Source organism: Phasianus colchicus, chromosome 1 (genome assembly GCF_987193195.1).
Source record: "Phasianus colchicus chromosome 1, bPhaCol1.hap1.1, whole genome shotgun sequence".
NCBI classification, from domain to species: Eukaryota; Metazoa; Chordata; class Aves; order Galliformes; family Phasianidae; genus Phasianus; species Phasianus colchicus.
In genome coordinates, this window is record NC_143436.1 from 145,956,430 (window position 1) to 145,979,166 (window position 22,737).

Consider the following 22,737-nt stretch of genomic DNA (forward strand, 5'->3'; position numbering starts at 1 on the left):
GGTAATATTTCTAACATTTCAGGAAAACAAGATTGTGTAGCATTAGCTCAGCCCAACAAAGAATGTCTTAGCTACAGGAAAAGCCTTCAGTGGGAGTTTGTCTAACCAAGTGTCAAAGAAACCTTTTTATATTTTAAAGGTTTTCTTGCAGTTCAGATTCTTGTATGAATGCTCTCTAGTGCATTTCCTACTGAAAGGCAATGTCTGGTGAGGTGCTGGCACAGCTGCCCAGAGAAGCTGTGGTGCCCCATCCCTGGAGGCACTCAAGGCCAGGTTGGATGGGCCCTGGGCAGCTGAGCTGGTGGGGGGCAGCCCTGCCCATGGCATGGATTGGGCTAGTGGGCTTTGAGGTCCCTTCCAGCCTAAGTCATTCTATGACTCTATGATCATGCTATGATGGATACTCACACCTTCCTTTGATTCAGCTGAAAAGATAGTGAACCTCTGTCCTGTGAATCACAGACCCATCAGCCACCAGGCATCAGTGATTTCAGTACCTACTAATTTGTGAGGACAAAAGGAGAGCACCTTTCAGCATAACAAGTGTACTGAGGAATGTATGATAGAACTCTTGAATCCTAGCTTCAACAGTCCGAGTAAAGGCAACACAATATCATCAAACTGATAGCGGCCTTTCAGTATCTAGAAGGGAGCCATGGGAAAGAAGGGGACAACTCTTTGTCAGGGTCTGTGGCGACAGAACAAGGGGAAATGGCTTCAAGCTCAAAGTGGGTAGATTTAGGTTGGATATAAGGAAAAAGTCTTTTACAGTGAGGGTGGTGAGGTGCTGGAACAGGTTGCCCAGTGATGTGGTTGATGCCCCTGCAGACGTTCAAGCGAGGCTGGATCAGGCACTGGGCAACCTGATCTGTCCATGGATGTCCCTGCTCACTGCAGGGGATTTGGACTTGATGGCCTTTGAAGCTTCCTTCCAACGCCAAGGATCTCATGATTCTACGAAACTCTTACGACCTTTACTCAGACCCAGGATTTCTCCTGTCTTGGAACTGCCGTGAAAACACCAAGCCTGCCATTTGGGTGTGCTGCTTTTGCCCCTTCTGACAGGAAGTCAGGCACTTCCTGAAACCATACGCCTCGCCGGAGCTATAGCGTTACCCTGACCTTTCTTAAAGCCTCCGGGAGGAGGGGAGAGGCAGGAAAGGGACATAACGCGAAACGTCTAGGGTTTCTGCCATCTCGCCGTACCGCCTCACCGGGCGGGGAGAGCCCCGGAGGGGGTGAGACGAGAGGAGGGCCGAGGAGCGACGAGGCCGCGTCCGTGACGGGGCCCGAGCAGCCCGCGCTTGGACCGGCCCCTCCGCCGCCGCCCGCGCACGGGCACTGCCGGCTCGGGGGAAGGGACGGGAGGAGGAGTGTGGGAGCGCGGCGATGAGCTCAGCTCCGTCCCCCGGCGCCGCCTGAGGAGAGCCGGCCCCTCCTGCAGGCCGCCGCCGCCGCCGCCATGGCTCACTCCCCCGTGCAGCCGGGCCTGCCGGGGATGCAGGTGAGGAGCGGCCGCCCCCGCGGCCGGCGTCGCGGGGCCGCGGGAAGGGCGGGCTGCCCCGGGCGCTGGGAGCCGTGGCGCGGCGTAGCCGCCGGGAGCGGGGCGCGCTGGCCGAGCGAGGGCTGCGCGGGGCTCCCTCCATTTTCGATCCTCGGCGCGGGGCGGGGGAGGACGTGGTGTTTTTCCCCCCCTCTCGGTGTTGTCGTTTGAACGCGACGAGTGAAAACCTGCGTTCCGGAGGAACGGGGCCCGGCTGCTGACCTTCAGCGCGCCGCGGTGCCCATAGGGCTGGTGCGGCGGGGCCGCGGCTGGAGCCCGCAGCTGGAGCTTGCGGCTGGCTCCGGGGGCTGCCGGCCTCGCGGATGCGATCTGCCGGCCGTGTGATAAAGCTGTGGTTTTTAAACAGCCGGGGTGGCTTTCTGCCGGCTGAACTCCTTCTGCTGGAGGCAGAAAAACCTTAAGGTCATTGGTAGCCGTGGGTGACTAAAGGTTTCCTGCTGCTTATTAGACGCTGGCCTGCCCCATCCTCCCAAAGAATAACTTCTGGGTGGGAGGTAAAGTTTGTTTCAATTTATCTCCTGGATTGAAAGTTTTTGAGCTTCGTTTGGCTGATTAGCTGTGGGTTCTATTTTCCTAACCAGGTTCTAACTCCTGAATCCAAAGTCGGTGCATGACCAGAATTAGCAGGATTGATGCTTAGGCACAGTGTGAATGGCACTGCTGGATGCCAAGCAGGGTATCAGGCCCTCTCTCTCCATTACTTCACCACTCTGTAGGGGCTGCGGTTGGGCATCCAAGTTCACCTTCCACGCACAGCACTTTGCTGATTGCAAAAGGCATAAAAGTACTCCTTTCTCCCACCCTTTGGATGGGACTGGGTTAGTGCTACACCTTGGAGACTTTCTGAAATGTTTGAGAAACAGAACCACTCTCTGAACCTACTTAAAGAGAATCTGTGGTATTTGAGAATGGAGAAAGTCTGAGCTGGAGCTGCTGGGAAGTAAGGGAATGAAAGTTGCTCCAGCAATATGCATGACCTGCTGATGCGTGTCATTTTTAGCATCTCTGATGACCTGTTTTTTTTACTAGCTTGCTTGGTTTGTTGTTTAGCTTGTGATACTGTTAGCCGTATTTAATAAGTAAGCTTCCAGGATTTTGTTAGCCCCTGTAATTTGAAGTTTTATTCCAAATCTTTTTGTTCAGGATTGTTATTTTTCTCATGTTTCTTTACTCTGAGAGTTTCCAGAATGTTTGGGAACTTTAACAAAAGTGTAAAATAACAAAGTAAAGCTGGTAGGTAGAGGCATCAAATCTGTGAGCAAGGTGAAAGCTCATTTTCTGCACCCACTTCAAGGTGCCTGGATCTGTTTCCATTCTGTCTGAGCTTGCTGCAGTCTTAGTGGTCTGTTCTCAGCACACAGTTCTCTTTGACTTTATTTGCAGATAAATGCTCAGGCAGTGAGGTACATCCCTGCTTAAAGAAGACAAAGGTTTGTGACTTATGTAAAGGAGAGAAATAGAGCTCAGTTCTCTGCAGTATGATTAAATCGTCGAAATCATGGGACTGTTTTCTTTTTCTGTAGTGTGATCCTTTCTGCCCACCTACAGCTTCTGTAACAAATGTTGTAAGCAATGTCAAAGAGAATGTTATGCAGCTCTCCATTACATCTTTTGCTGCGCTTAGATCTGTATCCTAGTGTGAACAAAAGCAACTTCTTGACCCCCAGAAGTCACATGCGGGAACAGTGCTTTATTGTGGTGTTTGGTGTGAGCAGAGTGGTGTGTAAACAGTGAGAGGAATGAGGGATTAATGTGTTTCTCTTTGAACAACATATCTGATTGATGGTTGAAGAGTGATGCATAAAAAGTGAGTGGGTAGAGCAAGCCAAAGGAATGAGAAACTGTGGAGGAAATGTAGGATGGTGCTGGAAGGCTGACAAAACCTGAGATTCACTGTCTGCTGGGAAGCGGGCATGTTCCAGCCCCAATGAAAACAGAGCTGAGTTTTGACCTAAATTTCTGTGTGTGCAAATAGGTTGGTGCTCAGTGTTTATGCTGTCCTTAGTTTTAGTGCTCTGTGTGAATAGAAGTTGGATGTGTGGTGTGAAGGGGCATCACTACTAACCCGACAGTAAGTTGTCTTCATTCTTTGTGCTTTGGACAGCTGACATAGGAATAAATGCTTGCTTGTCTGTGATGTGTGATATTTTTGCAAGGCTGGCTCAGAAAGGTGTGCGTGACCTGTAAAAGTGACTTTCAGCCCAGCCTGCAGTCAAGGCTTTGGTATAAGCTTCTGTAGTTTCTTTATGGAACCATTTCAAATAATAAAATACTCTCTTTGTAAATTAATGATACGTGTGCTTGGTGAACTGTAATGTGTTTTGAAGTTTCTTAGGAATGTCTTGAACCAAAAAGCTCAGAAAATGTAGACTTGAAAATTAAAGCTTAAAGGATGAAGCTGCAGAACACAGGACTGCAGTACATCAGGCTGTCGGATATCTGGCAGCAAGCAGTTTTAATGTAATCTTTAGCAATAAAATGCTGAAATTAATAGGGATTAAAAGACTTACTTTCTTTCTCCACTTAAAAAGGTTTAAGCCGTAAGTGATCTGTATGCATTTTTCATTGTTTATGAAGTTTGAGAACCAGAAAAGCAGTTTGGCTTTTTTATCCCAACTTTTTGCATAATGCTGACTGTGTGAAATTCCTTTTGAGTTGAACCTTATGTTATTAACAACAAGGATGCTTTCAAGAACTCCTTCTGAGGAAAGACAAATGGCTCCATCAACCACAGACCCTGGAGAAGTGAGGAGAGTCCATAGGAGCTGCCTTTCTGGCAGCTAGTGGTGTTTAGCAGTATAGTGCCAGTTCAAGTGGTTATTACAGGCACTGAAAGGCTGTGTAGCCTCTGCTGCTTTGCATCTGCAGCTTGTATATAGGAGATTATTTTTCCCAGATTTTAATTTTTTGAAGTTATAGCTTGATAAATACTCTGCAATAATCTATAGCAATTATTTGAATGATCCTTGGACCATTATGATGGTGGTTTGCCTGTTTTAAAATATCCAGGGGCAGATGCTGCGAATCTATGGCACGTTACAATCCTTGTCCTTCAGCACAAGGACAGAAGAGTTTTCATTTTGCAGAAACAGCGCTGGCATCTCCTGGCTCTGGAGGTCAAAAGCCGCGTCAAGGCTATGCAGCACATGGCTGGAGTTTTTCTAGAGAAGTCAGCTCTTATGAACAGTGGGACTGTTGGTACTGGGAAGTCATGTGTAGCAGCTTCTAGTGAACTGCTAGTGGCTGCTGAGCAGTTTTTTTTTTTTTTGGTTGGATGTCAGGGGGAAGTTCTTTACTATGAGAGTGGTGAGGTGCTGGAACAGGCTGCCCAGAGAGGTTGTGGATGCCCCATCCCTGGAAGTGTTCAAGGCCAGGTTGAATGGGGCCCTGGGCAGCCTGGTCTAGCATTAAATGGGGAGGTTGGTGGCCCTGCATGTGGCAGGGGGGTTGGAGATTCATGATCCTTGAGGTCCCTTCCAACCCTGGCCATTCTGTGATTCCCAAACTCTTTCTAACAAGTGTACGTAGAGGAGCGAGAATTGGTTTCCTTTGGATGTGCTAGGTATGACTTGTTGGTGAAGCTTTAATTTGGATATTATTAAACCATTGAGCTGTTAATTCAGACTGTGCAGCTAAAATGACAACAGTTAGACTTAGGCTTTCTCCATCATTAGTAGTCGTCTTTGTCCTTTCTTTCCTGTGGTCTTTACATGTTCTTTTCTGTTAGGTGGGCAATGAGTGGTAATAATCCTGACATAGAGACTGCTTATCTTTGGAGAGCATTTTGAGGTATTCAGTCTGTCACATCTTTGGGATGCCTGCATCACATAAATAGCTGAAGGATTGAGTCAGTCAGCTGTTGAACACAGTAAGGCTTGACAACAGTGAATCCTTACTTTCTTGAATCTCTGCTCCCTTGCTTTAGCCCTTCTGCACTTTTAGAGCTTTCAATTTCAGACATGCTTTCCAGATTCCTATTTAACTATAAATGTTTATGTAGCAGAGCATAGTATTTATGCAGTGGTAAGGGGGTAAGGAAAGGTTTCCAAAGGCCAAGCGCATCAAATCTAGTTTAGGGTCTGCGCTCTGGTATCAGTCACATCCCAAGATGGTTTGTCATCATTGTCACTCACTGCGTTCACCTTTTTATCTTACTCTTGTCTCAGCGATAGTGTCAACAGCCTCAGAGCAATAGAAACGTTTCCATCAGGTGGGCTTCCACAACAGCTAGATAGATACTGCTTCTAGCAGATCAGTTTCAGATGTCCTTATAACAGATCTTGGACTCAGCCTAGTCAGATGTCATGGTAGGTTCTGTGTCCCAGCCTCATGTGTGGGTAAGGTGCCAGTTGTCATCTTGATTCCTAAGAAGACAGAAGAATATGGATATAGCCAATATGTTTAAATGTTGAGACTTGTGTTATGCGTGATACATGAGCTTTCTGTGATGACTTACATAATGGCATCTTTTGTGATCCTGAGATAGGGAATGAACATATTTATCTTGTCTGTGTCTCAAATTTTGGTATTTATGTTCCCCATCTTTGGCAATGAAGCACCAAATCTGATGAACAGAGGCAGCCTGGTACCTAGTGCAAAATACTGCATCATATCATAATTTGATCTCATTATTACTTTGATGTTATACTTGCCTGCATTGGGGGAGTCCCATTTATTAATGTGTGCACTGTGTGTGTGGAGCGAGAAATTCTATAATGAGAATATCTTTATCTTGTAAGGGTAAATGAGAAATGGACTGACTTGTCAAATGATAGGTCTCCCCTCACGTTGTGGGATTGCTGTAGACCCTAAAATTCATTCTTTTTTCTTCTTTTCCTCAATTAGCATTGATCCTACATACATTCTATTCTAACATGCTTCTATTACTGTAGTTTCTTCAGCCTTTTGTCATAGGGGTAGGAATTTGCACAGTGATATTTCCATGTTATTGATAAAAGAACCAAATGTTTTATATTTTGACCCACAAGTAAGTGCATTTTCATTGAAAGTAGATGAAAAGTGGTTGTGCAGTAGATGAATGAGGAATACTTTTATGACAAGCTGAGTTCAGGCAACTTCTCCCCCCCAAAAATGCTTAAAGCATGTTCCAATCTAATTAAAAAGCAGAGTAATGGAGTTAAACTGTGAAAGAGATGTCAGCATTAGTAAGGCCACTGTGATGTATGCTACAGATATTTTCATTTCTGTTCAACATCTAAAGCCTTTGAGAGATGCAAGGTTTTTCAGCTCCTGTCCACCCTTTTGTTATGAGCTGCTGAAGTTTCATGACAGAATTTATGGCATCCTGCCTGTGTCTTATTTCAGTTTCCCACCAACTACAGGAAATGATCTGGTGTGTTGTATCAGCTATTCATGTACAGTGTATTTATATCACTGAAAGTAAAAACTGTGACCAGCTTCTGAGAAAGGTAAAGTGCTGAGCAGTAAAATTTGAGGCTTCTCTTTCCTGGAAGCAGCTCTTCCTGATGTTGTGAAACTATTGAAGGATACAGTTCTGTTAATTTATTTGTTGTTGTTTTGTTGTTGACTTTTAAAAATTAATATTAGAATCCTTAGAGTTGAAAGGGACCTTCAAGGCCATCTAGTCCAACTCTCCTGCAGTGAACAGGGACGCCCACAGCTTGATCAGGTGCTCAGAGCCCCCTTCAGCCTGGCCTTGAACGCCTCCAGGGATGGGGCATCCACCACCTCTCTGGACAACCTGTTCCAGTGCCTCACCACTCTTATTGTAACATACTTGTTCCATATATCCAGCCTAAACCTCCCCTCCTTTAACCATTTCTCCTTGTGCTATCACCACAAGGGGACCCTGCTAGAGAGTCTCCTTCCTTTTAAAGCCCTTCTTCAGGTATTGAAAGGCTGCTATCTCGCAGCCTTCTCCAGGCTGAACAGCCCCAGCTCTCTCAGCCTGTTCTCATAGAAGAGGTGTTCCATCTCTTGGATCATTTTTGTGGCCCTCCTCTGGATGCATTCCAACAGGTCCATGCTTCTTCTGGACTGAGGAGTCCACATGTGGATGCAGTGCTCCAGGTAAGGCTTCACCAGCACAGAGTAGAGGGGTGGGATCACCTCCCTCACCCTGCTGATCACACTGCTTGTAATTGCAGCCCAGGGCAGGGTTGGCTTTCTGGGCTGCGAAGGCACAGTGCTGGCTCATGTCCAGCTTGCCATCCACCAGTACCCCCAGGCCTTTTTTGGCAGGGCAGTGCTCAATCCTTACATCCCCTGGCTTGTATTGGTAATGTGGGTTGCCTCGATCCAGGTACAAGACCTTGCACTTGGATTTGTTGAACCTCATGAGATTCTCTTGGGCAAATATAAATATATCTCTTCGGCTGTTGCTTCTGCAGCTGGCTCTGGGAGGGTAAAAGTAAAAAATCAACATTACTTAATATTGATGTGTGCTGAGGTGAATAAGTTTGGAAAGACTGGGAATGGTGCTCTGGGAAAACTTTTGTATGGCTGCTTCTGAAATGGAAAGCTGTGTGAAGGGGGACCTGGCACGTGCCAACTGTGTACTGTGAGTGGCTTTCTGGCTTGGAGTTCCCTCTTTCTTGTGAAAAGTGCCTGCCTGAGCTTGTCTGTTGGTCTTTGTGGAAGCTAATTTAAAATATAAGCGATGTACTACAACAGTGTCTCTTGGAAAGAAACTCAAGTCTTTGCACACTTTTTTTGTGTGGCTGAAAATAGAGCTGAAGTATTCTTATTTGGACAACATTGTTGCTCACGTTAAACACTGAAATGGGTGGATATGCTATGTTGTTTCTATTTCTGTGCAGAAGTGCTAAAATACTCCAGGCTGCTCTTTCTTCCTATCAGTCAGTGAGACAAGGCTAATTAATGGCATCGTTCAGACAAACTAGTCCTTGCAAAGAGGAGATTCTGTACGAAAAATCCAAAGTGCGAAAGACTGAAGCACAAATTCAAGCATTTTTTGTCCACCAGCTCTTCCAACTCATAAGCCTTGGTGAGTTGGCACAGGAAAGGGCCTTTCTCTTCTGTCCATCTGTTGACATTTGTAGGAAGTTGATGATTTTTTTTTTTTTTTTTTTTTGGATGAAGGTAACAACGGATGGTTCATTGTATGATGGTTCATTGTTAACTTGTATGGTGAGTAACCTGTAATGGCGTCCTCAGAAGCAAAGTTGTGCCTTTTTCTTCCCTTTTATCTTTTGCTCTTATCAGCTGAAAGAATTGACAGCGTCTTGTTTAGACTGAAAGCGTGGTGACTTGCAGTTACAGGGCAGAGAAGGCAACTGGGAAAACCATTCCTAACATGGCAATGACCTTAAAATCTTCCTGTCTGACTTCATAGGTTCTTAATTTTGTACTATAACATACATTGGCTGTGCTATAAACTATAATTTGTTTTTTGGAGGTCTGACTTGGATGCAGATGCTTTCAGAATGTATCAGCTGGACACAGCCCATCTGGTCCAGTGCTTTGTCTTTGATGGTGTAATGAGTTGATGTCTAAGAAAAAAAGTGTAGGAATGTGGTAATTTGCAGTACTCCCATGGCATACTTCCACAAATTAAGGTAAATTTTACTGCTCAAGTATTTTCTGAGCCAGAAATTATCTTGATGGATTTCTTTTATGTCAGGTTTTATTTTGTTCCATTAGTTTCTCCAATCCTTAATGGTTTTATAGAGTTCACTGTCTGCAACATCATATTACAGTGTCTGTCCAGGTTTATCTGCATTTATATAAACAAGGCTCAAAACATACTGTTTTTATCTCCAAATGTGGTAGTGGAGGAGATAATTGGCAGCAGTCATAAGGCAGTTCACCATGTGGTACCTGATATTCACCAGAGATCTCTAAACCTGCTCAGGTGGTGGTATTTTGGGCTTGGGCTCAATAGGGAGTGAAGATTGGACAGACGAATTGGAAGTTGGCTTAGTAAAATGAAAAGTATGCAGAAGAGGAATTGAAAGATCATTGTCTGTTTCAAAAGAGCGGGTATAGAGAAGTCAGATCTGCAATTGAAATCAGTTACTCAAATAATTAGAGAACTTGAACGTGGAGATAGCTTGGGATTCTTGCAGGTTAAAGAGAAAAATAGTTTTGTTCATCCCATTTATGTCATAACCGGGTAAGTAAGCCCCCATAAAAGGAGATTAGAAATGAGAATTGGAAGGAAATTATAGAACTGTAGAATGCTTAGAGTTAGAAGGGACCCTTAAAGGTCATCTTGTCCCACTCCCTTGCAATGAACAGGGACATTTACAGCTAGATCAGGTTGCTCAGAGCCCTGTCCGGCCTGACCTTCAATGTCTCCAGGGATGGAGCATCCACCATCTCTCTGGCCAACTACCACCCTTTTTGAGAAAAAAGTCCTTATATCCAGTCTACGTCTCCCCTCTTTTAGTTTGAAACTGTTTCCCCTTGTCCTATCACAACATACCCTGCTAAAGAGTCTGCCCCTTCCTTCTTATAGCCCCCTTAGGTGCTGAAAGGCTGCTATCAGAAAGGGACTCTGAGGTCAGAATGGTTATGAATAAAGTTAGAAGTGTGTATATGATTTAAGAAATTTAAATTTTGGTAACCTTTTCTGTTGGACTACAGAAATAGTTTGTTCAGATGAGAATTTGAGGCTCTTAAATATATCGTGAGTTGTGTATATTGCTGACTATGATGGAAGTACTAGACAGGTGATGTCAGTGGAGAAACTGCAGGTTTCTCCAAATCTCTGTTGTTGGTGACTGAGAATTGACTCTAGCATTGTAAAAAGAAGAGGTTTACACACAGGTAAAATATGTTGATGATACAATATTGAAGGGCAACCGTTATACTTAAGAGGGTTAGGCCATTGCTGAAGAACTGTGACCCTGAGGATTTGAATTACTGAACAAAATAGTGTGAAGTGTTAGGTACAGTAAGTGTGAATTATTATAAAGAACCTTTCCAATAGGTTGGATACAGCTGAGTGCAAGGCATGAGGCCAAGTTGAACAAATATGATCTCAGAATAATTTGTACTGTCTTTTCTTTCTGTAGAAGTGGGCAACACTGATGACTGAGTGGAGTATTGAGAGGAGTTCATTTTATGGGCAGTATATTGCCTTGGCTGATTAAGGTCAGGAGTAATGAAAACAACGTGGAACAGTGCACAGAGAAGTTACTTATCACTGGGAGAATGATGGCTCTGCTTATAAAGGACTTCGAGCAATCCAAGAGAGAGATTCTTGTGATTGCTGTTTAGAAGTGTGAGAAGCCATCTAACATACTGCCCTATCTAACATATGGGCATCGGATTTTCATTAGATGTAATCATTAGATGTAAGTGATCCTTATTTTTTTTTGTTCTACTGCAGGATGGATCCTGTGGCCTACTTTGAAAGAAATGTTGTAGTGGCAGAGTGCTTAGCTTCTTGCCAAACTAGATGACTAACTTTATTCTTTTGGAGCAGATGTTGCAGTCGTGTTCTGTGGTTTCTCACAATATTCAGTCTGCTCAGTTGTGTTGAGGTTCTTAGATTGGTTCCCTTCATTTTGCATTATAACATTATTAGAAAAATGCAATGCAGAAACTTCTGGAGCAGAGTCAGCAAAAAGAACTGACTGAATCTATGGAAAGCATTTCTATTCAGTCATATGGAGAGACTATTTGTAAAGCTATTTTGTATATTTTGGCTGTGTTGGAAGTCTTTGCAGAAACAAAACAAAAATTGGCAAGAATCCGTCCCAGATGTTATCTTGGGGAAATGAATGGGAATTGGCCACTCGTGTAATTGCAAATTCAAGCAGCTCATCATGTATCTGGAGGCCTGATCTGTCCATTTCTGAAATAGAGCAGATTATTAAAGAGAGACCAACGGGTAGTTTTCCATGCAGACAAACCGCCAGTAGATTACAGCTCTGCCTTCAAACACTTGATCTCCTGGGAAGAAAATTTGGACCTTCTCACAGAAGAGATAAAGAGATTTCTTTGCACAGCTGCTGCCTCCCATGGCTCAGAGCAAAGTTCAGGAGCGGTAACTTTTAAGTTTTAAAATTAAGATTTAAAATTAAGTTTTAAAATTAAGATGTGTGTTTACAAAAGTTCTGATTTGGGAAGGAAAAGGGTTTTTAGTAATAAATCTTTTCACCAGGCACTTGGGTTATGTGGATGAACTGAGCGTGCAGAGATCCCCATGTCCATGTCAACTCAGGTCTTAACACAGTATAGATGAAAAGACAGACCAAGAATTGTTTTCCAAAAGAGAAAATATTTGATTCAAGTACTGGATATTTGATTCAAGTACTGGAATTTTTGTATAAATGATTTATTCAGAGACATGTCTGTTCTGAATAATGGTAAAGGAGCATTCTATGGCACGTGAGGAGAACCACTTCAGTACTAATTGATTTAGTGCTAAGTTTTGTGATTTTTTTGAAGGTGGAAGTGCTGGTAGATTGTCACTATGGGGCTAGCTGGTAACTACATGTACTGGAGATTGTGATGTGCTCTGGTTTGGTTTCCAGGTGGGAGATAGATTAGTATATTATGTATGTAGGATACAATAGTATGTAATTCTCATTACGCTGGAATTCAAGCTCGTTTCAGTTGGATATATAGTTCTGTTGGGTCACAAAAGCCCACATACTTCTGTTTGTTTCCTTAAGCTGACTTTGATAGAAAGGTCACAAAGATGCTTGGGGGGAACTTCTTGGGGCCGCTGAAGTCTCACAGCATGCATTGATAAGTGTCTTTTGTGGGAATGATCTCACTGGCCATCTGTTCCTGGAATCATCTTCTGAAAACAATGATGTCTCGTAGCTTACTTTAAGTATTAGACATTGTAGAATAGTTATATTTTTTAACACCTAGAGATAGAATTCAGGCTGCTCCACAAACACGCTCCCTGCTTTATCTCTGGACTCAAACAGTCACAGCTCTCTGGTCCTCAAAAGACCTTATTCAGATGTTAAACTTGTGTGATTTATAGCTTTACATGAACTAAAACATCTTGGTGATTTCTTTCTTTGGGTTGCAAGAATCAATTATGCAACCTTTGAGATACCAGTAGAAGTAGACGTTAAGTATAGCTGGGAGGTGCTTCATAAGCTAAATTTAATTGCTGAAGAGGATGTGTTGTCCAAGTGCTTGTCTGTGATAACTTAGAAACTTTTACTGCCCCATTACTGTTCTGCAATTACTGATCTTTTTTCTCATATGAATCTTTTTCTATACCAACGATGTATTTTCACCTCAGTTGATATAAACTCATCCTTTTAAGAACATTAACGCATCTTTTCAGGTGTTTGATTTATTTCTTAAGGTTCTAAGTAATGCCATTCTGTTTCTTCCCATCATGCCTATTCCCTCTAGCTACAACTCTTCCAATTACTTGTAACATATATTTTGTTTAGCTGTAAAGACACCTTGCTGTCAGATGAAAAAGGTGCACACTTGGACTCAGCATCTGCACACTGCAAGTGTGAAGTTGAAAAGCAGCAATAGTGAGCTGAATAGTTGGCAGTGAAGAAAAAAAATAACTATAGCAAAATAATTCACGTAGATCTTGCATTCTTTTTTAAGGTGACATGTTCAGGCGTGCACTCAGTTTTCACTTGGCTGTTCAAATTAAGGCAGCTTTTTTTTCAAGGAGTGAATGACCTCACCCAACTGAGAGAAGAAGAAAAAGAAATCCTGTTCCAGGAAGAACTTGGAGGCAGGAGTATGAAGGAAGTATGGCAGTTTGTGCAGGTGGTCTTTAGTAGAAGACAGTTAAAGAGAATTGCTTGCCACATCAGGCAATAAGTAGTAGTCAGTGCACTGAAGAGTGAGAACAAAATCTGTATAGGATGAGGTATGTGAAAAATTCAAAGGAGTAAGACAGCATTTTGGGAAAGAATCAATTTAAAGAGCAAGGAACAGCAAAATAAATAGATAAATAAACAATCCACATTATTTTTATATTTGATCCATGTTAATTTTAATAGAAACCAGATCTTTGTGAAGGTTTTTCATTCTCAGTGCCTAGGTGCAATTTATTGGCCAAGTAAAATGAATGGAGGCAATAGCATTTTCTCATGCTGGACAGGAGAAATCCTGGTTACAGGGACTGTGATAAATTTGTACTTTATATACAGGGAAACATAAATGTTGCAATATGTGCACGTAGGGGAGGTAGGAAGAACACATTAAATATAGAGATAGAAAAAGTGTAGCTGGATAAATAGGACTCTGTGCAATTTGAAGGGTGTGCAGCCTTTGAAAATGCCAGATTTCATTTTAATGTTACAAATACTGAGTAACTTTTCTCTTATTTTTAACAGACTCTGAAAGCAGATCCAGAAGAACTGTTTACAAAACTGGAGAAAATTGGTAAGGGCTCTTTTGGTGAAGTTTTTAAAGGAATTGACAATCGGACTCAGAAAGTGGTTGCTATAAAAATCATTGACCTAGAAGAAGCAGAAGATGAAATAGAAGACATCCAACAGGAAATCACAGTGCTGAGTCAGTGTGACAGTCCCTATGTAACTAAATATTATGGATCCTATTTAAAGGTAAGATGTTCACAGTTGATGGTTGTTTGATTTTTACCAGTAATTCTTTCCCAAGTTATCCAGTCGTGCTTATGTTCAAGGACAAAGTTTCAGTCAGACCTCAGCTGAAGAAAAATCTATTTTTACTCTTTCAGTTCTAAAGAAAGAATGTGTTACTGTATTTTTGTGACATGTGGCAGAATTTAATGGGAAAAAATGCGTGTCTTGCTGTCTCTGCACAAAAGGAATTAATTTAAATCACATTAATTTGTTAAGTTCTTTCTAAGTAACATAAGTAGATTCTCCAAATGTTAGGAGAATGTAATATTAACTGTTTGCTCACTTTCAGAAAACTAAACCTAAATCTGCATTTTTATTGTCAGAACAGTAAATGTGATGCAGTATCAGCTGTTTTGTAATTTTTGTCAAGGTTTGATTAGTAGCAAAGTGTACGTTGATTTTCTAAAGAGACTGAACCTAGTCTTGATCAGAATTATTTTAAAATAGATTTTAAAAAAAGGGAATCTACGAGCATTAGCCAACAGTGCATTAGCTGTAAGTGAAGCTAATGGAAGGGGTTTCCATTAGGTGCTTTTTGGATCTGTTTCCCTTCCCTCCTCTGAAATCCCCACGAGAAATTTAGATTTCAGGTTTCAGTTTTAAGTGTGCCAAATATAAATTTGTTTGTTTGTTTATTTAATTGACTGGATAGAATAGCTTATTACTTCTAGCAGGCGTGGAAAGTATTTGGAAGTTTTTTGTACTACTTTATCTCTTTGTCCCTTATTTTGGGTAACTCTTTATTTTCTGTCAATTAGATGACAAGCTGGGTGAGAGGTTGTACACTTGAAAGGGTTTGGAGTTATGAGTAGGCAGAACATACTTCTAAACTAACCATCACTCTCTGTTTTTGTGGAAACATTCTACTTCATAAGCAAAAATATGAAGGTTCTGGAAGGCGATCCTCTTCTTATCTCTGGATTTTTATCTGAATGCAGGAGATGGGTAACTGAAAGGGAGTCCTTTCCTTTTGTAATCTGAACGAGTTTGCTTGGACAGCTTATCACTGAAGGCACTGTAAATGGTTTCTAACTCGACCCTGTCACCAGTAGTGTACTTAAGTTATGTGTCCTTTAAATCTCAGACACATCCTGTTGTGGTTTTAGTAGGCATCTAGGCACCATGCATCGCTAACTTCCCACCAATAGGGCAGGGAAGAAAGGAAAAGCATTGTTATATCTTCTGGGCTGAGATAAGAACAGCTTAACAGGTAAAGCAAAAGCCATGTGCACAAGCAAAAGAATTCATTTTCTGCTTTCCACTGACAGGCAAATGTCAGGCCATTTCCAAGGGAGCAGAACTAATCACTCATAATGGTCTCTTGGTAAGACAGTCATCCTGAGCATCCTCCCCTTCCTCCTTCTTTACTCTAGCTCTTATTGTTGTGTGGTATAGAATATCCCTTTGGCCAGTTGAGATGAGCTGTACCCTCCCAGCTCCTTGTGTACCCCCAGCCTGCCTGGAAGGGCATCACAAGAAGCAGAAAAGACTTTGGCACTGTGTAAGCAGTGCTGAGCATCAACTGAAAGGTTGGTGTGTGTTCAACACTATTTTCATCATATATCCAAAACAACACCATGAAAGCTGCTTTGAAGAAAGTTAACTCTATCCCAGCCAAAACAGGGACACATCAGGAGGCACACAATTCCATATAGTAAATTGGATGAATTTGCCATCATAGTTTTTATATCTTCTTTTGAAATTTCTCAGCCTTGGTTTTGTAGTAAAATATGTCTTGTAGGAAAGGCAGAAGTGGGATTAGTTTCCCTACTTCAGATCTTTTGTAGGAGAAAAAGCAAAATGCTAGAGGATAAGTGACATAGAATGCAAGAAAAATAGAAGTTTGTTGGAAATGCTACTAGGCAGTTTTTACAAAGTATAGTAATGGTGTTGCTGAGAGTCTGGTGTTTGATTTTTGACTTGAGTGAATGTCAACGTACAGTGAAAACAGTGGGGCTTCTGTTGTTTTTGCAAAGTGAAGGAGGGAGGTGAGTGTAGGGGAATGGTAGTGTGATAGGTATTGGCTGGAAGGAAGTTTTGTGGGTAATGCTTGTGCTTATTTTTGGTGAGGAGGACCTTCTGAAAATACTTGTGCCTTCAGTATCCCTTCAGTTGATTGCAGCAATCTGATTTTTCAATCTTGATGTGTCAGTTTTCTAAGATACTGCACTGACTGTATTAAGATTCAACTACTCCTAGAAGAAAGCATATCTATCTTGTACATATCTTCAGTCTTGTACATCTAATAATGCTAATTCATTATTTCAGTTCTTTGTGAATTTATATCAATTTGCAAGACACTTCATACTACAGAACTTATGGTTTTCAAAACAAAAAACTCCTTTATGCTGTTAAAAATTAGTATGTGGCAATTAGATGATGTTGATGTGATAGAATCTTTCAAAGGAAACATTATGCAATTGTATTAGCTTATTAAAGAGATCTGTTATTGGATAGTAATGATGTCATATTAATATAGATAATACTTAAGAAAGAAAGTATTAATGTTTAAATTAATTGATTTGTAATCTAGGCCGGGAATCTTGGTTTATTTGTTGCAGATCTTTGTTGCCTTTGCAAAGTAAGATTGCTGTATTGAGGTAACTGAGTCTGACCATCTTTTAACTCTCCATTTCTGATAATATGAAATCCATCACCGACAGTGTTCAGTATATTGATATTTCATGTCTTGAGTGATTAGGAGGCATTATTTCTTCCATGACTGCACATTTTGGCACTACTTATGAGAAAGATACTATTTTTTTCTTCTTGCAGAATGAGATGCTTTGAAGGGATCAAGTAGGGAAATGGTAAGATCTTAAGGTGTGTTGCTGTATTGTCCAGCACTGCATTAATTATTCTCTAAAGCCCATGCAGTATGATGAGTACTGGCCAAGTGTGTGCTGGATCAGTCCCACCTGGGACTCTGCAGACTATTTCATGTCCCTTTCTAGAAAAAACTCACAGAACTGTGGAAGATCTGTTCTCACATCCATTAAAATGTTTGACAGATTTTCAGAAGCATTCTGTATTTTCACTAAGAGTGGTGAAAACAACGCCATGAGAATATATTATATTTTTGGAGGTTCTATAGGTAGCCAGAATATCTAGACATTTGTTTGGTTCAGCTGAATCATCGATCTCTGAGAAATTTTTCCTGTATTGTTCTTCCTTCTCTGTTAGTCCACACCTGCTTCAGTTAAGCTGCATGACATGCAGCTGTACTAAGGGAGCTGTTCCTTGAGGTTTTAGGATGTTTTTACAGAGCAGCTGTACTTGCCTGAGACCTCTTTCTCTTACTAATTGCTGAGTTTGTTGGAACAGAAATATCACAGTAATGAAGGATTCTGATTTAGGTTTTCGCTATGAATGTAAGCTAACATGAGGAACGTGTCTTTGTCAGAAACCCCAACATCTTTATTTGAAAGAGAAATGCACAGACTCCTTGCTAAGGCCTCATTTTAAATACGGTATATTCATGTTCACATTGTGTTAGGACAGAAAGGTTTTGTCTGCCACAAGAGGTAGTAAATAACTAGGTGGTTGCTCTTTGAGCTGATCACAACAGCATGGTCTAAAAGGGTGTGTGTATCTAGAGGGACTAACGTCCACCTTTGCTGCGGTGTGTTTCAAACCTGGATCAATGTTTTTTTATGAAATAGACTTACTAGGCAGTGGCTCCATTCTGTCTTTTGTGAGAACCGTATCTACTTCTTAATGTCTTCCAAATGAGAGGTTTGTCTCTTCTTGCAGCCTTCCAGTACTTAAGAGGATTATAAAAAGGAAGAGAATCAACTTTTTACATGGGCAGATAGTTATAGGACAACGGGGTTTTAGGCTCAAGGAGGAAAGGTTTAGTTTGGATGTCACGGGGAAGTTCTTTACAGAGAAAGTGGTGAGGTGCTGGCACAGGCTGCCCAGAGAGGTCGTGGATGCCCCGTCCCTGAAAGTGTTCGAGGCCAGGCTGGATGGGGCCCTGGGCATCCTGGTCTAGTGCCTGATCTGGGACCCTGCCTGTGGCAGGGGGGTTGGAACTTGATGATCCTTGAGGTCCCTTCCAACCCAAGCCATTCTATGATTCTGTGATTCTGTCTGTGATCTGATTTAAATGCCCCTTTAAAGAAGTATAGCTCTTTTTAGATCCTGATACAATTGATTTATGAAACCTCTGAGGCTGTTGCCTTCTTTGGATTTTAGATAACAGTATCCACTGTGTTCTTTGTAATGGGATAAGGTTTCTCTATGTTTCTTTGTCAGATTTTAAAAAATAATATTCTCCAACATTGTTTGCTGTTTCCCCTGAGTTTTGCTGTACTATATCTTTTTTGAAGAGTACTGCTGTTAATTCAAAACCTTTCTCTGTCTAGGAGCCTGGCAACTCTGCCTTCTGCATCTTATTCTGTCTCACCAATTTTTCAATAGCTTAGATTTGATTCTAAAGTTATTTCCCTTATCCAATTTTAGACTATGTAGTTTGGAATCTGTTTTAATTCCAAGGTGGAGAAGCCTCACTAACAAGGTTTCTTCAGTTTTGTTAGTAACTTAAATCACTGCTTCATTATAAGTTCATAATAATTTCGTATTTCTTTTGTCTTGGATTATTGTTTAGAAATATATGAGAATTACTTTGTCTTATTTTTCCTTTAGTTCCATAATATATATTAATAAAAAAGCAAGCAACAGCGTCTCCAAGCTCTTGGGTTTTTACCCCTCAGATATTTATTTTTAGCATAACTGTTTGAACTTCTTGACCCAATGAAAACCAGAGTTCTGTTTAATTTTCCCCCTTTCTGTAAAATAAAGAATGCTTAAAAATGTATATAAAAATCTATAGAAAGAGCTGACATTAAGGATAGCTGCTGATAGTATTTGTTTTGGCATTTATAGCTGTATCAATGGTTACTTCTTTGTCTAGGATATACTATATTGTAGCTCTAAGTCAGCTGTTGTTCATATTTATACTGCAAGAAAACAGAAGAGAACTTACAGTTAAACATTATGAATGACACAGTATAGTCTCATGAAACAAAACATGCTGCTTCCTGTGAAATTTGATTAATGGGGCTCTGCAGAACAGCTCCCTCATGCAAATGAATTCTAGAAATAAATCTATTTTTGAAAAACAGTAATTCTGAAAATAATAAATAGTTGATTTTAGGCTGTCAGATGAATGTGAGCTCTATAAGTAATACTGTGGCTGTGACTGAACCAAAGTAAATCATGTACTGGCTGGGACCTTGGTGTAGATGGCATCAGCGAGGCCATTCCTGAAATAGCAATGGACAGTTTAATGTGGCTGGAAAACTGGAATGCGTTCAGTGAAGAACTTCACGAACAGGTTGAGTTTGGAATGCTGGTATCCCAGGAAAAGATTTGGTGTTGATTTTGTTTATCTAAGGGAAGGTTAGGAAGTGACTTGGTGGAAGCTTTTCATTGGTTAAATATCAATCATTCAGTGCTTTCTGATCTCTTAGGCCAAAATCATTAAGGTTGGAAAAGACCACTAAGATCATCTAGTCCAACCATCACCACCATGCCCACTGACCGCGTCCCTCATTGCCACATCTACACCTTTCTTGAACACCTCCAGGAACAGTGACTCCATCACCTTCCTGAGCAGCCTCTTCCATCATCAGCATCACCACTCTTTCTGAGAAGAATTTTTTCCTAATATCCAACCTGAATAGGACAAGATGTCATGGGTGATTGGCCAAGCAAAGCTGATTCTATCTAGTAATAATACATATTTTTTAAAGGGAAGATGGCTTAAATATGTTTGAGGCGGATTTGATGTCACTTGTAGTTATTTTTACATCCATACTTGCTGAACTTAGAAACCTAAGTTTTCACGCTTTAGGCAATTCAAGGACATTATAGTGGGTATGTTGGATATTCTTGTCACAGCAATCTAGAGGATGTAATTCTGAATATGTTTACATGTGAGCTCAGTATGTTTTAGGTCAACATCCTTTGGCTTTATAGCTTTAACTGTTTTTCTTCAACATATATAAGCATCTTTGAACTCATGTGACCTTAAATATGTGCTGTGGGTCAGAAATTAATACAGTCAAAAAGTAAGGAACTTGATGCACTGTGATCTTGCAGAGAGCAGGCAGCCTGTGACAGGTGACATCCTGCTTGTCAGGGTGAGAGAACAGTGTGGGAGTTTTCCCCCTTAGATGTAGGACTGTGGAATCCACAACACTGGGATGTGTCAGTAGTTTTTTGATGTTCTATTGTTTGTGTTGTGAGCCTTTTGCAAACCACTCTCTGAATATTGCTGGGGATTAGGCTCACAAATAAATATTTTTTTAAAAGTGGGCCATAACCACATCTCTCATTTCTTGTGTTACAGTCACAGCAGCACTGTCATTACTGCATTTTGTGAGATTAAGGAGACTGTGCCTTCTCTGTTCCTTTGACCAAAGCCAGATGAAATTGTCTTATCCTGTAGGAATGCCTACAGCTGTGACTGCCTTCTTTCTCCTCTCTTATTGGAGCAGTGTTAGGAACGGAATAAGACATGACATCAGTAAGACAGTTCTTATACAGGTATGCCTACTTTTCTTCTGAAGCCCCTCATAAGCCCTCAGTTCTCTCCAGGAAACAGCAGCCTAGCAGAGGTGTCTGCCTTCATTTATCTGCTTTAAGTGAGAAGCTGGCATCTGACTGGACAACCTAAAAGAGGCAGCAAGAATTTCTGAGGTGGTTTGCTGGGTTTCAAGGCCTAGTTGGATTGCCAATTTAAAGAAAAGTTGAAAGCTTCCATTACTGCAGCCCATAAAAGTAATAAATAAGAGCAAAGGAAAAGTGTACAGAAGAACTTGTGAACTCTGTCTCTATCTCATGTGGTTTTGCTGTGATGCTGTTTTCATTCTTAAAATAGTTTGGTCTCTTCTTATTTCAGAGATGATTACATTGCAACCCTAAACCTTTGTTATCTGTAGCTTTACTGCTTGTGTGTTTGCCTGTAGCCTTTTGCTGTACTCCTTAATGAGAAAGGAGTTGTTCACTTGCACTGCCTTTATTCATAGATATTGTTTTTAATTGTAATTCCAGAAACTTTTTATTCCATGTTTCCCTTTAGCAGTCCAAGAGATTCTTACCAGTTTCTGAAATCTGCATTAGATTAATCAGTGTAATCAGTTCTGAATTGTTTCTCTTTCATGGGTAAATTATCCTTACTGAACTAACATATCAAGATTGGAAGCATCACTGATCTATCTTGGGAAAACTGAAGGTTTATGATTAATTATATTTAGAATTATCTAACATTTAGATGCTAAACCATGTCATGCAATTCTGATCTTGTTCTAAATCAATTTTAAAAAGCTCAATGAAAAATACTGTTTCTTGAAAGTAACGTATCTATGTTGTTCTTGCTGTGAAGCCTTTGAAAGCTGCCTCTATGGTGCTCTGATTCCTGGCTTCCATGTGCTGTGAAATATTCCCGTGCATAGTTTCACACCTTGCTACCTGTTTTCAGTTAGATCTCAAACAGGCAGCAACAGCATCTCATCCCTATCCTGCTTTCAGGAATTCTGCCTCTGTACTTGGGCCTGTTGGCTGCAGAGTGACTTGGTTCACATGGGAAACTACTTTCCCAGTGAATTCCTCCCACTCCTTCCAAAAACAAGCCATCTTGCCAAAAAAGCAGACCCCAATGCTCACAGATTGACCAGTTAGGCAGAAATTGGTGGGGGAGAGAGGGACCATGCTTTCTGGTTACAACTTGTTACAGGAAGTCTAGTATTTAGATTGGCTGTACGGATGATGTAGTACTGTTTTTTTAACAGTATATAATATTGTTTGTCATATGTCCTTTAATACTGTACGTTTCTGTAGGCCTGTGAGGTATCTGAAAAGAGAGGATGAGTGTGGCATCACAGTGGAAGCCTTTTTCAGCTGCTGCTGAAGGGGGAAATCCAACTCTGCCTTGTGATTTGCTTGCTTGCCCTAGCACCATAGCCCACATAAACTTCCAGTGTGCTCTTACATAGCTGTTATGTTTGTGACATATCTTTAGTGTTAACATTAGGTAGGTTTCATTACTCAGTAAGTTTTCTTTTACTTCAATATATTTGGGCACTTACACAGTTCTTTGGATCAATTGAATTCTAGGTCTTCATTTGAAAAGTTGGTTAGAGACAAAATATATACTGAACTTCTAAATACATACTAAAGTTCTAAATGCGTATCTGAATGCTTATTAAAATTGTAAAGGAAAGTTCCACAGTGAATAGGTTTGTGTGGTAAATTAGTTCTGATTAAAAGAACAGTGATGGAGCGCATATTTTCGACTAAGTTCTTAAGGTTTGTTTCCCTGTCTTTTTTCCCCATCTTTTTCACTATACTACAAAATGTTTAAGTGACATAACAGTTGGGATAAAAAAATGAGTGTTTGGAGATACTGAGGCTTTCTCCTTCTCTTTTTTTAAATAGTTCCTTGAGACAGCAATTTGTAGGAGAGCAGTGAAAGCATAGAGGACCAAGGCCAAATGGAAATGAGGGATGGAAACAAAAGGTGCTTGTAGCAGTAATAAGAGATCAAGAGTGAAGTTTGGAAGAAGGATAGGCCTATGAAGATTATGTGAAAAAAAAACAGTGGGAAATGAGAAC

At 41.1% G+C, this 22,737-nt stretch overlaps 1 protein-coding gene across 4 annotated transcripts in view; it reads left to right on the top strand.

Moving 5' to 3' along the window:
- The first annotated feature begins 252 nt into the window (after positions 1 to 252).
- The window catches only part of STK24 (serine/threonine kinase 24), a 138,835-nt gene continuing 116,350 nt past the window's right edge, over positions 253 to 22,737 (top strand). For 2 of the 4 annotated variants that reach the window (XM_090129523.1, XM_090129514.1), the window contains exon 1: positions 13,990 to 14,079. Coding sequence is in view for 2 of the 4 variants with exons in the window: in XM_090129497.1 (XP_089985623.1) it covers positions 1,463 to 1,504; positions 13,849 to 14,079 (273 nt within the window). In the remaining 2 variants the exon portion in view is untranslated. Of the gene's footprint in view, positions 1,505 to 13,848; positions 14,080 to 20,473; positions 20,671 to 22,737 lie in introns of those variants that run through there. The other 2 variants (XM_090129497.1, XM_090129507.1) reach the window with 2 other exon arrangements.